Genomic DNA, 14924 nt, shown 5'->3' with positions numbered 1-14924 from the left:
GTTTCCCTGATTCCCTGCGTTGATTGGCACGTCTTCTCCACCTCGGCTCCTCGTCTTTTGTGTTGAGAGCACATGTTCTGTTTCTGCCACAGGGGAACTTATTCTGGAGTGTAAAAATATCCAGACTTGTCAAAGCTGCAGTCTCGGTGCTGGACTGACTCCTCGGAGAGAAATAACACACATACACTGGTGTGTGCAGACTCACTGTGTTTGTTGTGTCTCTTACTTTGAGGTCCTGCTGACACTCGGCTGTGTGCTTTTGGTATAATGACGCATTATCTGACGCACTGGTTACTTACTCTTTCTTTCCTTTATACTCTTCTATGTTTTCTCTTCTCTTTATTCCTCCGTTTTTCTGCATACCTCTTCGCTTCTTGATTTTCGTTCCCTCGTCTTATTTTTCCAACTTTTCTTTCCCTCGTTTCCTGATTCCTCTGCTCTCTCTTTTCATTTCCTCCCTTTTTCCCTCCTCTTCTTTCCTCTCCTCCTGTGTGTTCCTTTCTATCTTTTCTGTCTCCGTCTTTCTCTCTCCTGCCACCTCATCTTTCTCGTCCGTCACTGATGACTCAGAGATCAAATAATCCATGATAACAGCGACGACAAAAACAGAATGAATCACGCACACTTTCATCCATGTAAAGCAGCAGATTGGTTTTGGATTGCAAGAGTTCAGACTGGAAACACACACACACACACACACACACACACACACATGCACACACAGGCTGAACAGTTGGTGAGGTGTAATGAGCTAATCTTCAGCTACCTCTCTCCTCCCTGCTCCCCTTCCCTCTCCTCTTTCTCTTCACCTTTCTACCTGTTCTCCTCCTCCTCTCCCTCTCCCTGTGCCCTCTCTCTCTCCTCCTCTCTCTCTCGGGTGATTTATTGGTTGTCAGGTTGTTCTCTGCTGCAGGGGCTTCTGGGACGCCGTCAAGGTGCCCAGTGGTCAGGTAATGACAAGTGTGCGTGCGTGTGTGTGTGTGTGTGTGTGTGTTAAGAGTATTTCAAGCTGCCTGTCCAAAAAAGTGTTGAGCATCTGCTGTCCCTGCAGCGAGTGTGTGTGTGCGCGTGTGAGGCAATCTTCTTTAGACAAATTCAGCTTAAGATTAATTAACATTTAGATTAATTTATCAGCCGTATGATGTACGGTAGTGAGTCGCCTGCAGCTACATGAAACCTGAAGTGTCTGTGTGTCTGTGTGTGTGTGTGTGTGTGTGTGTGCGTGCAGACCTGCTTGCCGTCGGCCATGTTGCAGGGCAGCAGCAGGACCTGGGAGGCGGGGAAGGTGGTGGACAGAGACAGGCAGTGCTGCTGCTGTCGGATCTGCTGCCCGTGCGTGTACACCCACTCCTACAGGCGGGAAGAAAAGACAAAGTTCATGACTTTTATTATCATTTCAGTGTTTCACATGTTGTCTGTCAAGTGGGTGGTTTAAAAATTGACATTTCCGAGTGCTGCTTTATCTCTGGTCCTGCTTTTGGATAAGCTGTCGTGAAGATAAAGTCAGTCAGGAGGAAGCGCAAAACACAGCAGTGACATTTAGGTAATGACTTTGTTCTTTACCGTGTTTCCTACATTTTCTAAACCTTTATTAACAACATGTTCTTTCTCCAAACACAAAAGCTGGACCATGACGATGTTGGAACCTTTCTAGAGTCAGTTTTGTTCATGTATGCGTCCACGGTTAACGATAAGAAATATGCAACATCAGGTTAGACTTTCAAGATGAAGCCGTAAAAAATACATAGGCTGTATAAAAAGATGGCCGACATGACAGCTCCCTAAAAGTGAAGCCAAACCCTCTCTATCGCCCCCTGCTGACTGGCTGCAGTATAGCTCATAAAGCCCGCCTCCTCCATGTTAACAGATGGGACATGAGTAAAACTATAAAATCAAAATACATTTTTCTCTACCATGGTTTCTGTCATTAAACATTAAACAAAAATTATCATGCTGATTTATGTCCAAGTGTTGATGCTATAAAAAGGGGGTGTGGGTCATTTTTGTACAAAGAGAGGAGGTGGAGACGCGTCGTCCATCTTTATATACAGTCATTGGTTAGAACGAGAAAGTGACTGATACAAAAACTTGCCACAGTGACAGGAGGACAAAAAAGGTTTCCAACCCTGGAGAGATGAAACGTCTAAAAGATTCAAACTCACAAAGAGTGCTGTGACAGCAGCTGGAGCGCTGATGTGTACTCATAACATTCACACACACACACACACACACACACACACACACACACAGGCAGCAAACAGTAAGGAGGTCAAGGTTCAAAGTAGCATGGCCCTGATGTATTAATGATCATGTAGGAGAAAGACGTGTTGGGAAAGAAAATGAGACCTCAGAGGAGAAACACACAAACACACACACTGAACGTGTAACTGGGTCAGGGTTATTAGAGGCGCTCGCAGGATCTGTGTTAAATGTTACCTGTCCATCTGTGTGTGTGTGTGTGTGTGTGTGTTTTAAGGCCTTCCCACATCCTCGGGGGACAGACAGTTTAAAGGTCACGACAGAGTAAAGCTCATCCAGGCACATCGAGAACGAACACATGTACACACACTGCAGGTATTTGGCAGCTCGTATTTAAACTATGATTGCACTGAGATGTTTGTAACATGAACATGAGACATCAACAGAAGCGTGTCTTACACAGGATCAAACATGTAAACGTCCAAGCAGCTCGTCTTCTTAATAATGACATCACTTGTTTTTACTCTACATTAAGTGAACCATATCAACGCATCTATTTATCAAGTTATGAAAATAACCACAGAGCTACGAGGCTGCTCATTGGCCCGTGTGCAGTGATGGAGGGTGAGATTTTTAAGGCAGCTCCGTGATGTATGGAGTTTTATCTTGAATAACTCGACGCTGCGGGCTTTATTTCACCGTCTGATTGATTTATTGAACTGCAGCGGAGACAATGACACCGGAGGTTAATTGGTGCTGTAGCTCGATGCGTCTCCTCCGTGGAGCCTCGCAGGGTTCAGCTGTACGTCGACATGCAAGACTCTCAACCCGAAAGCAGCGAGGGAGAAACCCGACGGGTGAAGCTGTCACGCCAACCGAGAACATCTGGTTTGTTGTGTTTAAAATATTCCCTCATTTATTTATTGTATCACATTACATTTTTATACATGTATCTACTACTATCATTATACTGCTATCTGCATGATTATCAATGTTTTGTTTCTAACTTTCCTTACTTCCTGTTTCTACTATCTTTCATCCGTCTGTCCTCTGTCCTGTAATTTCCCAGAGGGTTAATAAGGTCGTATCTCATCTTATGCAATCTTAACTACTTATCTTATCTTATTCAGACACACTGAGTTGTATTTCTCTTCACACCGCAGAGCAAATGAAGTGGACTAACGAGGGGCAGAGAGGAATACATCAAACTATATAAGGAGCAGTCTGTAAATCTGTGTGTACATAAGTCTGTCTCTAATTGGATTTTCTCAACAACCGTTTATCTGATCGACTTCACACCTGGAGGATGTATTGATAAGGACACATGGAAGAGAAGTGTCCAGTGTGAAGTTGTTGGGATGAGGGCCTGTGACAACTAACGGCGTTTGTTGAGCTGGCAGCACCCGTTTTCTGTTGACAAGTTTTCGGATCATCGCCGCGCTCGTCAAAGTCACTTCTACCTCATCAGTCAATCAAAATCAAGAAGGGGCGGGACTCACGATAACACCTTTGTCAACAACAATGGCGGAGGAGAAGCTAGTCCTTACAATGTCCAGGTGTAGAGCTGCTGCAGGACACGATTCCTTTCATCGTCATCAATTTAAATCAGACTTAACGATCACTACCGAGGGAAGCGGAAGGGCCGCCACACAATTTCCGTAACCTAGCAACACTAAGATGCGGTGAAGAAGCGCTCTGAAACTGAGGTCGTCTCGGGGAAGATGCCGGAGGCCAACCAATCATCCTGTTCCAACAGGTGCATTTCAAACGGGCAGTGTAGTGAGGACATACAGTGTATTAGTTCTATTTGTATATTGTTTGTGTAGTTAACAGTTGGAGCCACACAGACAGGTTTGTTTGACCTTTGACCTCCCTTGTTCTTTCTCCTTGGTGTTGTAAAGACATGCCCAGAAGAATAAACGTGTGTTGTGCCTGAGTGCGTTAAAAAGCGTGTTTATTGAATGTGCTGATATTTTTGGTAAATGGTGAACTGAACAAATATAATTGCAGCTCATGAAAGAGAACCTGAGGGTTGTTCATGCTGGAGACAGTGAACGCCCGCTCGCGTTCCTCAGAGGGACAGAGAGTTTCCCAGCTCTGTGTGTTACAGCATCCGGCGCGGCTAACGCTGCTAGCTGTTCAGACAATGCAGCTCAGCTCTTATGAACGTTTTATAAACCACCACTCATACACACCTTTTTATGCAAATTGTGGGTCTGAAAAAACAAGTCTGAACATCAGATTTGAAACGACACATCGAGTTGAAGCATGCGGCCAGTCTTGGGAAATACGACAAAGTAAACGATGACAACAAGAAATCTTTACTGAAAAGGAGCAGCTCGGTGCAGCTTAAAAAAAGCAACGATTAAATGAACGTGGACTCGTTCATTTTAATCTGTGTGAACTGAACTTTGAGCTAACAGTCATGAGTATGGATTATTTCTTTCTTTTGACACTTGTTCAGAGAACTGGTTTCAGGCTATTTCAGAAGCTATGTGGCTGAACGAGTTATCTTGCTTGGTGCAGAAACATCTGGACTCTGGTTGCTGGAGGGCAACACATGACACATGACTGACTGACAGTTGGGTAGAGAAGTGAGCACCTTGTGCAACAAACTCTTTGGATTGGGATGTTTTACTCGCCGGTGACATCGTTTTATCGTATGTTGTTATAATTTGATATTACATGTTCACATTGATCTTTGTCTTCGTAGCTTTAGTTTGTCAAACTAGTTTTCTTCCTGTAATAATAATAATAACTTTATTTATATAGCTTTAAAAACAAATGTACAAAGTGCTTTGACAAGAGAGCAAAACAAGCAAAGCACAAGACCCAATAGGCAACAGGAGAACCCACACAACATGACCAGACCAAGTAAAATAACTAAGAGAGATAAAAGAGAGGGAATGAAAGCTGTAGCTTGTTTGGAGTTCAGCTTCTTCCAGTCGTTTGTAGCTTGCAGAGCTTTTCCTCCACAGCTCTGGTCATCGGTTTGCAGGTACGCCTGCTCAGTGGTTGTTGCAGGTCAGTGCAGAAACAGCCTGCGTGCTCAGCACAAGTGTTCCCTGGACGAATAAGGGGTTAAAAACAAAGTGCACTTTCACTCAAAAAAAAAAAACGTTGACACCTGCGACTGCGTCTGCAGAGATGTGAAAGTCAGCTGTATTTTTCAGAGACAGTTCACTGAGCCGCCTCTTACTCCTGCTCACATTCACGGCCAACGGTTAAACGACACAAACACAACTTCATGCCTCTGCACTCATTACATTTGGGCCAAATTGTGCTCAGAATGATGTTTTTGTGGCTCAGTGGGTTGCATTTCATGCCCGTCACTCTGCTGCTCCTTCGTCTTACGCTTCTGCTCGGTTATACACGGCTGTCACCATTAAATTATGTGAAAGTTCCCAGTAATGGAACAGAAGCATACATTTGAATCAGAGATGACTGACGTTACGAGCGTTCCGGCCTTTTCTTCTGCTGCTGTGGGTTTACAAATTGGTCTCTCTGCTTCTGCTATTGATTTCTCTCTCTGTGTGAAGGCTGATGCAAAATGGAGGCTTTAAAAGAAATCCTTTCTTTGTTAGTGAGGCACTGAAAGCACAATCTTTGAGTTCAGATCAATCCCAAATGTTCTCCTATAAGACTCTTATGAAGCTTCTAGAAATGTCTCAATATGATCAACGCATTCTTTTTGAAGATATAAAGTGATTCATGCAGCTCTTACAGTTTAAACTTCACACAGCACCCCGTGTTCATCATATTATTCAGTTTAATTATTTACCCAGCAACAATTAGGAGGCTCCGACATAACAGGAACATCCGACAGACGACTAAATATCTGTAAGCTTCACTCTGAAACAAAGACACATTTAAATTACCTCCGTAGAGCAGACCTTCTTATTTCAGCTCAGCCCAAAACGTCTACACCGGCTACGAAGACCGAGTCCGATCTGCGGCACACCTGATGTATTTGAAAACAGACCGATGCTGTCGATTTCCTGGTGAGACATTCTGAGCTACTGGGAGTGATGACCAAAACTGGGAGACCGTGGGGATGAGAGGAAAAGTATGTTCCTTTAATGTGGATTACTTCTTTTAATTAGATTAACTGAGGACGTTTGCAAACACCAGAAGGGGAACAAGAGGAACTGACAGGAGAGAAAACGAATGTAATTCTTTACGTTGAAAACATTCCCACCTGGGAGCGGCTCGGTTCAAACCAGACTTCTGAACATGAACAAACAGGGATTAGAGCCCGCCTTCAGGGCGCCTCTGCAGTGCTTGATAAGGGAGAGTTTCCCACACTCACACATCTCAGAGATCTCGACTGTGAGTTCAAGGATTTGAACCGGCAGCCCTCCCTGCAGTCAGCGGCCGGCCTCTGCAGCCTGCGGGCGCTTCAGCTGCTGACATGTTTGCTCTGTGCGAGGCGGCTTGTTAGAGCGATCACAGCCTTCACACTCGCTCATAACACGGAATAATGAGAATCCTACGGGTATTAATTACAGCCGAGAGAAGAAAGAATGCTCTCACACACACACACACACACACACACACACACACACACACACACACACACACACACACACACACACACCAGCACTCCTCTAATACCGACAGTGGACTATCCTTCTTTACCGAACAAGTGAGAAAGAGAGTTTCCAGCCATTGAGAATAAAACATCAATGAAAAACATATTAAAATGTAAGTTTTTTTATTATAGAACAGCAAATTCTCTTTTTTTATTTGCTTTGAGGATATGATACAATCTACAATTAATGAGTCATGTGTCATCTGTAAATCATTTGTCACGCAGCGGGAGACGTGTTAACATGATTTCATCGATCATCCATCATCTATACTGCTGATCCTGTTCAGGGTCGCGGGGGGCTGGACTCAATCCCAGCTGTCATTGGGCGAGGTCGCCACATTCACACCTACGGGTCAATTTTATGAACCTAACGAGCATGTCTTTGAACTGTGGGAGGAAACTGGAGTACCCGGAGTGCACGGGGAGAACATGCAAACTCCACACAGAAAGGACCTCTACGTCTGAACCGGGATTCGAACCAGGAACCTTCTAGCTGTGAGGCGACAGCGCTAACCACTGCACCACCGTGCAGCCCAAACAAAGTGGAGCCTGTGTTTGAAGCATGCATCACTGTTTAAATGCTGATATCTGTTTTTAGATGTATTTGCAATATCAACAAATGAATGGAAAGCAAAGTACAGACGAGCAGGAAGATTTATTTTACATGCAGAAATTTGAGGAGTGATGAGATGAAACCTTAAACCCCGCCTAGCCGGAGCCTGCAGGCGGATGCTCGGGTGGTGGTGGGGCTGAAAGTATGAGCGCAGTACGAATGTTTGTCAGGTGATTGTGGAGAATGACGCATGTCAAGTGTGAAATCAGAGCAGCTCGAGTCGCCTGCCTGAACTAGCTTGCAGGCACAGGCGCATTTTGTGAGGAGAAAATCCTTTTCTTCCTTCTGGGGTGAGAATTGTGGTTGTTTGAGCATCTTGAGCAACTTGGTGATTGTTCATCTAAAGCCGTTTTCCCACTGGTCAAAAAACCTGCTAACATCCGCCTTTTTAGCTTAGTGGGAAAGTTTACAATCGGCATGCAGACCCGGGTAATTATCACCTCGGCTGCGATCAGCATTGAGGGAACACCACACCCTTGTCAACATGCTAACCTCCGCCCCCTTTCCGGCGCGATGCTATGCTCCGTCGGTAACTTCTGCGACTCCTCGTCATCTCAGCTACAAATTCTGCCCGTCTCCGTCCGAGCAGCGCTCGAAAATCGTTCCAAATTTGTCGCAGCCGAGTTTGATACACAGACTGAACGAGTAATAGATACAATAAAGACATAACCACCGTAACATCTTCACTGGTTACTAACCCTGTCTCGGCGCATTTGTGATGTCAGACGGTGACGCAGCAGAAAAGAGACCGACAGGAGGATACTTCACTGGCAATGGGAAAAGAGACATTTATAAGCTGGTCCTGGGTCCGAAAAACCCGCGCCAACACGCTACTTTCGGTGGGAACGGGGTATAAGTTGACCCACCTGGTTGATGGCGGTGACCCCCTCTTTTCCTATGCAGGGAGCCAGCGTGAGCACGGGCAGCTCCTGACCTTCCACCCTGCGAGACTCCAGACAGTTCTGCCGCTGTTTGATCACCCCGGACTGAGAGTCAGAGTCGTCCGGGACCCTGATGGAGAAAACACGTCATTCATACAGTTAAGGAGTCCAATGTTTTTGCTGAGACACAAATTATTGTATTGCCAGACACCACACCATTTTTCCCAGTTGAGTGAAGGGTCACAATCCCCAAGGCCTCATTTACCAAATATGGAAGTTAGAGGATTTAGAGGACATATCATCTTCACTTTAAGATACACTAACAGCCGCACTGCGATGAGACAGAAGACCCCAATCATCTCCCCCACAGTCTCATTAACTACATCAAGATATCACCGCCTCTCTGACAGTGATTTATCAGTGTTTTTTAAAATGCCGCGCTGCACCTTTAACAAATCCGCCCGAGGCCACCATTCTCTAAACTCATTACTCCAGAAAGTTTCTCTCCAATCTTCCTCTTTGATAAACTTTCTCCGTCTTCTTGTTAAATTCTCAGCCGCGCTATAAACTCGGGCTTAAGCCCTGTAGCATTAATTCAATCTGCTATCTCTCTCTGTTTTAATAACCCGTTAAAGGTTATTCTGCGTTTTAAGGGTCAGGTCTGTCTTCCCTTGAGAGCAAGCCTGTTAATTCCATTCTGGGGGATTAACAGCAGCCTCCAGTGGATAAATGGGTATTTAAGTGTGTGTGTGTGTGTGTGTGAGAGTGTGTGTGCTGAAGTGTGTGTGGAAGAGAGAGGAAACGTTTAAATGAAAGTGCATATGTGTCTTAAAGGTATTTGTAATGGCATATTTTTGTGCAGGGACGTTTCGATTGTGTTTACTTTATCTGTATGAGGCCTTGTGTTGTTATAAAGTGTTTTGTGTGTGTGTGTGTGTGTGTGAGCGTGTGTTTGCTGTGTGTGTGCAATTATGAAAGTCAGAAAGCAGGGCCCCTGGGAGCTCAGCCAATCAGGACAGATGTGTTCAAAACAACAAAGATGTGCGCTGCGTGTGTGTGTGTGTGTGTGTGTGTGTGGTTTCAGGTGGGTGCACAGTCACTGTGAACATGAATTCACACAGATTACTTCGGCTGGCTTTGTGCGCCACATTTGCAGACAACACAAAGCATTTCACAGGTGTGCAACGTTTGATAAAAAGCTGTTTAATTCACAACCTATAAAACACCGTCGTGACCCCAGTCGCCCCCGTTAGCTTCTGCAGGTTAGGCTTGAAACATAGCACACAGTATCACCTGTCCTGTTTGCATTTTGCCTCAACATGCACGTAAGAAAAGGCTCATAGGTCTGTAAATGAACCCTTGGAACTGTTTTCTGCTCACTGTGAGGACATGTCTTGGAGTATTTATAAATCAAATATCATAAAACCGGACGAGCTAAAAGGTCAATGTGTAAGTCAATTAATCAGAATCATTTATGAAAGTCTTGAAAAAACACAAAAATTTAACGTGTTTTCAATAAATTTAGCTGATTAAACAATATGAAACATGCTGATCAAAGACATGTACAAAATATCTGCCCAACAACAAAGTATTTGAACTCATTTTTATGAGCAGGGTGTACAGCCGAGTTTCCGCATGTTTCTACGTTGTTTTTTTGTCGCTTGTTGGGTTAGTTCCTCAAAATGCTTTACGTCTTAATCTCTCCAACATAAAGGTAATTTAAGTGACGCTCTAGCTGTAAAGGTTTATTTAAATTTAAACTGGATTATTTCTGCAGCTCGATGGTGGCCCCCGCCGCCTGTGCATTTGCACCATTTTTTACACAGAATTTAACGTAATAACTTTTTTTCTTGTCAAAAAAAGAATCAAGATTGTAGCTATTACAGTTTATATTTTAGATCCATTTCAACAGGTGAATGCATTTTGTTACGTGCCGTAGTTTTGTGTTTTCTGTGTGTGTGTCTCTCCTGTGCTCCCCAGGTGCTGATCTCCCCATGCTGCAGCAGGTGATCAGGCTCACCTGTTACCATTCAGCAATCAGGCAGGAGTAGAAAGAGCAGCAGAGAGGAGACAGACAGAGCCAGTGGGCCATTCGGCTGTGTGTGTGACAGACGTCTTCGTGTTTACTCCTTCAGTGGAAGGACAGCGTTTCTTCGAGGCCTTAGTTTTTGGTCTATAGTATTTTGTCTTATACAACAGCTTCTCTTTTGTTTCGAAGAAGCTCGCTTTGTGTTTCCTTTTTGCTTTAGTTTGTTAATAAATTCCTTCAACTTTGCCTATACTTTGTTCATTCCTTCTTTTTCCTGGGTTTTGATTTATTGTTACTCCCCTCATCCCCTCGCCCATTCAGGGGAACGTAACACATTGCAACAGGAGGAGTCTGAGACTCCAGGGTGTGGGACCCAAGAGAAAAAGAATTCTGGGAATTCTGAAGGTTAATTATAACTGATGAGTTATAATTAAAAGAGTGTTCTGGCCGGACATGATCTTATATTTTAACACATTTTGTATTTTATTTTTGCTTAATGTCACATGGTTTTTAAATGCTCTTAATGTTCTTAATGCTCTGTTTTTAACTGTGTAACTCTGAATTACTCTATGTATGAATCCTTCAATGCTACCTGCAGAAGGTCTGCTGTCAAAGGGTTAAGGTATCAAGGGTTGTCACCTGACATAGCCAGCTCTCTTTGTCTCTAAAGTAAGAAGACAAAGTCTGTTAAATAAAGCAGCCTTTCAGAATGAAAGCATCATAGGCGGGGATGATGTGGTGTGCAGCCTGAGCCTTAAATCTGCTTAAACTATGTCACATCTTTCCAACTCCGCGGCCCCACCTTATTAGTCCGGCTTCATGTTAATGACAGAGCCCTCTCACAGCCACGATACACTTTAATGTGACTGTGGAAGGCTGTGTAGTACTCTCCACGATGGACGACGTCACCTAAATAAGTGGTATTCTTTAAAACATTAACAACACCACAAAGAGAAAGAAATAATCGTATTTGTAAAATGCAGCAGACAGTTCTGAAGCCATTTCTGGTGTCAGTCTTGAAACGTCTGCTCTCTCTCGGTTGCATGCTCAGCAGAAGCTTTCTCTCACTGAGCAGCCGAGTTCAAAGACTCACTTAAACACACACAGACTCTTACTTGAGCTCTGGGTAGACATTGTCCAAGTACCACTTAAAGGATTTGCACTTGAGCTTCTTGCGGAGTTCCACTCTGCCTCGGATGCTGGTGACAAACACGCACACAAACACACACACACACGCAGACAAAGAGAAAGAGAGCAAAATAAACAGTCGATCAGATAGTCAGGAGGTTCAGACAGGACGAGTAATGGAAGTGTGCGATGTGAGACGCAGGTAAAACCTTAAAGCTGTGTTTAAATGTCAGTGTTTACCTGCGTGTGACAGATAAACACTGACATTTAAGCACAGCGAGGGGCTTTAATGTCTGTTCCTGCTGCGATCCGGGAGTCTTGTGTTAGTCACATTGTGGGGCCTCACCCAAAACACTCGTCAAAGGTAAACCACTTATTCAAAATGTTTGCTTTTTGTTGCCAATATGTGACAGATTACAGGTGCATAATCAGGCAGCGTGGGGCCAACAAACCAGAACTGTTGTGATTGAATGTTATGCACCTCTAACTACCCGACGTGACAGATTTCTGTCGCCGTGTTTCTGGCTGTGACACATAAACATGATGACATCACCGTTCCTAATCCCATCTGCAGATCTCTGATTGTTTGGCTCCGACTGGAGGATCAGACGTAAATAAAGACAACGCATCGCTAAAGGGCTGCAGATGTGGGTGGCAGATCACATATCTGGAGGCTGGATATCAAGTATGTGTCATATTTCAGTGTGCGTGTGTGCTTCTTACTCTCCGTAGGATTTCCCCCGTGCTGCAGGGCGAGCGGAGTAGTAAAACAGACGGAAGTCGTCCATCCACACCTCGGCTGTGCGGCGCGTGTTCCTGTGAGGCACACAAACACAGAGTTTAGATCGTGGTGCGTCTCGGGCGCATGTCTTTTACTTCCTGGAAAAATGGCACAAGTCATTTGTAGTTAATAGAATAATATGAACAACTAATGGTGTGTTTCTTTGATGCTAATGGCATGGTGAAAAATATGGTGATTTTGTTTGGCTGAATTCAAACATGCTTTTAACTTCAGCCTCTCTGACTCCAGACTCTGCGAAGTCTCATTTCTTGACACCTTCCTGTAACACGCTGTTTTCATGTGCAATTAAAGTGGAAAGTCGGCACAGAGTGGTTGTTTGGGGCGGTGGATGTGTCCGTGGGCCTGTTCTCTCTGCTGCAGCGCTCAGGAAGGAGTAGGCGATACAGAGCAGCGGGAAAGGCACACACATGCTGGACAGCACGCACATGTGGTGAGCAGCTTTGGCTTCTTCTCCCTGATCATGTTTCTTCCCAGCGTGTTTTACATTGCTGACAGAGATCTCCGGTAGTTCAGTTATTCGTCTTTTGTTTCAGTGTTTCTGTCTGTAGGTTCAGGTGGAGGTGCTGGGAGCGACGGCCGGCCCAGCTTTTGTTTGTTCCTGATATTTTGAACACGTTTGTGGGTTAAATGTTAACAGTTTGTGTGGCATTCTTCTTTTATTAAGATGTCTTATTTTATCTCTTAATTTATTGTATTTATAATGCATGACATTTTTCTTACTTCTATTTTATGCCATATATACTTCTGCTCCCTGTCCGATCAACTGTAACGCCCAAATTTAGCATTTCTGATTCTGATATTTTGCGGCCCCCACTTTGAGCGTTGGGTTTTATTTTCTACGGAGGCTGTAAAAGTCTTTCATTTAATGGACTAAAGTTTGTACGAGAACATAAAGTCCTTGTGACTTATTTCGAGACAGTCTCTATTTATATATATTTAAAAGCAGGGACGTGGATTTCTGGGAAGGCAAGTGTTCTGTTTGAACTACCAATCATGTATTAGCAGGCTGAGGGGCATGCAGGAAAAACAGTCCGTGAGGAGAGCAAAAGCAGGCGCAATGTCATCCACTGTAATGCCATCCCTGCTCCCTTCAGCGTGATCTGACGACGATTTAGCTTCTTATTAATCTCTATAAACAGACATCTGCATGCTAACAGCTAACAATCTGTTCTAGAGCTAAAATTTCACTTGAGATGAATTCCCTCGACGCTGAGTCACGAAAGCCGTTCGCATTTCCCGAATTCCTCGAATGCATCAGATCGATCCGACATCCGTTCAACAAACGAGCATTTTAAAAGATTTCTCCTCCTCTTGAGGACAGACCTGACAAAGCTTGAGTTTATACTTCTTACAAATCTGCATCATGATTTTGAAATGTCGTCAAAGGTAAGACCCGTTAATAACAAGTACATCACAACAAAACGATTTCTCTTTCTGTATCAATGCAGCACGCGGAAAAGGAAGTCTGGACGGGAAGTCGATTATCGATCGCGCGGCACGTTCACCCCAGAAGCTATATCGTCTCAGTCTGTAGCCCCTGGGGTCAGAGATTGATTTCGAGAGGATGATTGCTTTTTAAGATTTGTAACATACATTAGTTATGTAACATACAGACGCGAGTTACATCAAATACAGTAATTCTGAGCTTAATCCAAAGTTCTTGAAAGAAATTCTTCAAGTATATAACTTACACAAGTCATGTTAGCGCTGATTGAACCCAAATCATGACCGTTTTCATAAAGCCTGTCGTTATTTTGCCTGTGAGCCTTTCGCAGCTTTAAGTTAGTTATTGCTGCAACATAAAACGTGTAATGTTTCTCAGTAAGCTTGATTTTGAAAGTCGAGATAGACATTAAATATTTACCTCACTGAACTGTATCAAAAGTCTAATGGGACGTTTAATATCTCTCAACACTAACTTGATTGCAGAGACCTGCATCTGCAAAACGGACACTTAGGGAGGCGAGATCGGCAAGTGTGAAATGTGAGGCCGCTGACCACGCTGCATCACGCTTTCCTGACGCAGCTAAATCACAGACAAACTGAGGAATCTGTGATTTTAGGGAATTTCATTTCAGGTACGTGTGTGTTTGACAAAATCCAATAAGGGAAAGAGGGGTGGTAATTCATTTATGACACAAAGCATGAACACAAACAGAGAACACCAACATCCATCCATTGTCTTCCGCTTATCCGAGGTCGGGTCGCAGTGGCAGCAGGCTAAGCAAGTTAGCCCAGACGTCCCTCTCCTTAGCAACATTTTCCAGCTCCTCCTGGGTGATCCCGAGGCGTTCCCAGATACCTCCAGCGAGCTCCGGGTCTCCTCCCAGTTGGACGTGCCTGGAAACCCTCCACAGGGAGGCGCTCAGGAGGCATCCTAATCAGACGCCCGAACCACCTCAACTGGCTTGTTTTGACACCCAACATCCGTGCCTTCAATGTTTGTGGATTATATTTATAAATTTAAAAGAAAAAATAAATGTAACACTCTGTAAATCGGAGTAACGGGAAGTGTCGTGAGTAAGGTCTGTCTTACAGAGTTCCTGTAACGTATATTGTCACCATCCTGAGAGGAGGAGAGGCAGCAGGAAGGAGGAGTAAAAACTGTGTTCACCTGCTGCCTTTAAACACAACGCTCCGTCGCTGAACACAAACACACCTCCAGATGTGGTCGGGCCGAT

The 14924-nt window shown here is 44.3% G+C and overlaps 1 protein-coding gene across 1 annotated transcript in view; it reads right to left on the bottom strand.

Annotated features, from left to right (window-relative positions):
* galnt14 (UDP-N-acetyl-alpha-D-galactosamine:polypeptide N-acetylgalactosaminyltransferase 14 (GalNAc-T14)) overlaps nt 1-14924 on the bottom strand; it is a 195095-nt gene that overhangs the window by 10680 nt on the left and 169491 nt on the right. The window contains exons 11-14 of the mRNA XM_069657584.1: nt 12165-12257; nt 11429-11512; nt 8270-8414; nt 1231-1350 (exon numbers count right to left, since the gene is read on the bottom strand). Coding sequence (XP_069513685.1) covers nt 1231-1350; nt 8270-8414; nt 11429-11512; nt 12165-12257 — 442 coding nt within the window. The remainder of the gene's footprint in view (nt 1-1230; nt 1351-8269; nt 8415-11428; nt 11513-12164; nt 12258-14924) is intronic.

Source organism: Semicossyphus pulcher, unplaced genomic scaffold (assembly GCF_022749685.1).
Source record: "Semicossyphus pulcher isolate SPU_LCO1_2020_fin unplaced genomic scaffold, fSemPul1.0.p SCAF_11, whole genome shotgun sequence".
Classification (NCBI taxonomy): Eukaryota; Metazoa; Chordata; class Actinopteri; order Labriformes; family Labridae; genus Semicossyphus; species Semicossyphus pulcher.
Note: the sequence above shows the minus strand (reverse complement) of the source record. Positions and strands in the feature narration are given on the sequence as shown.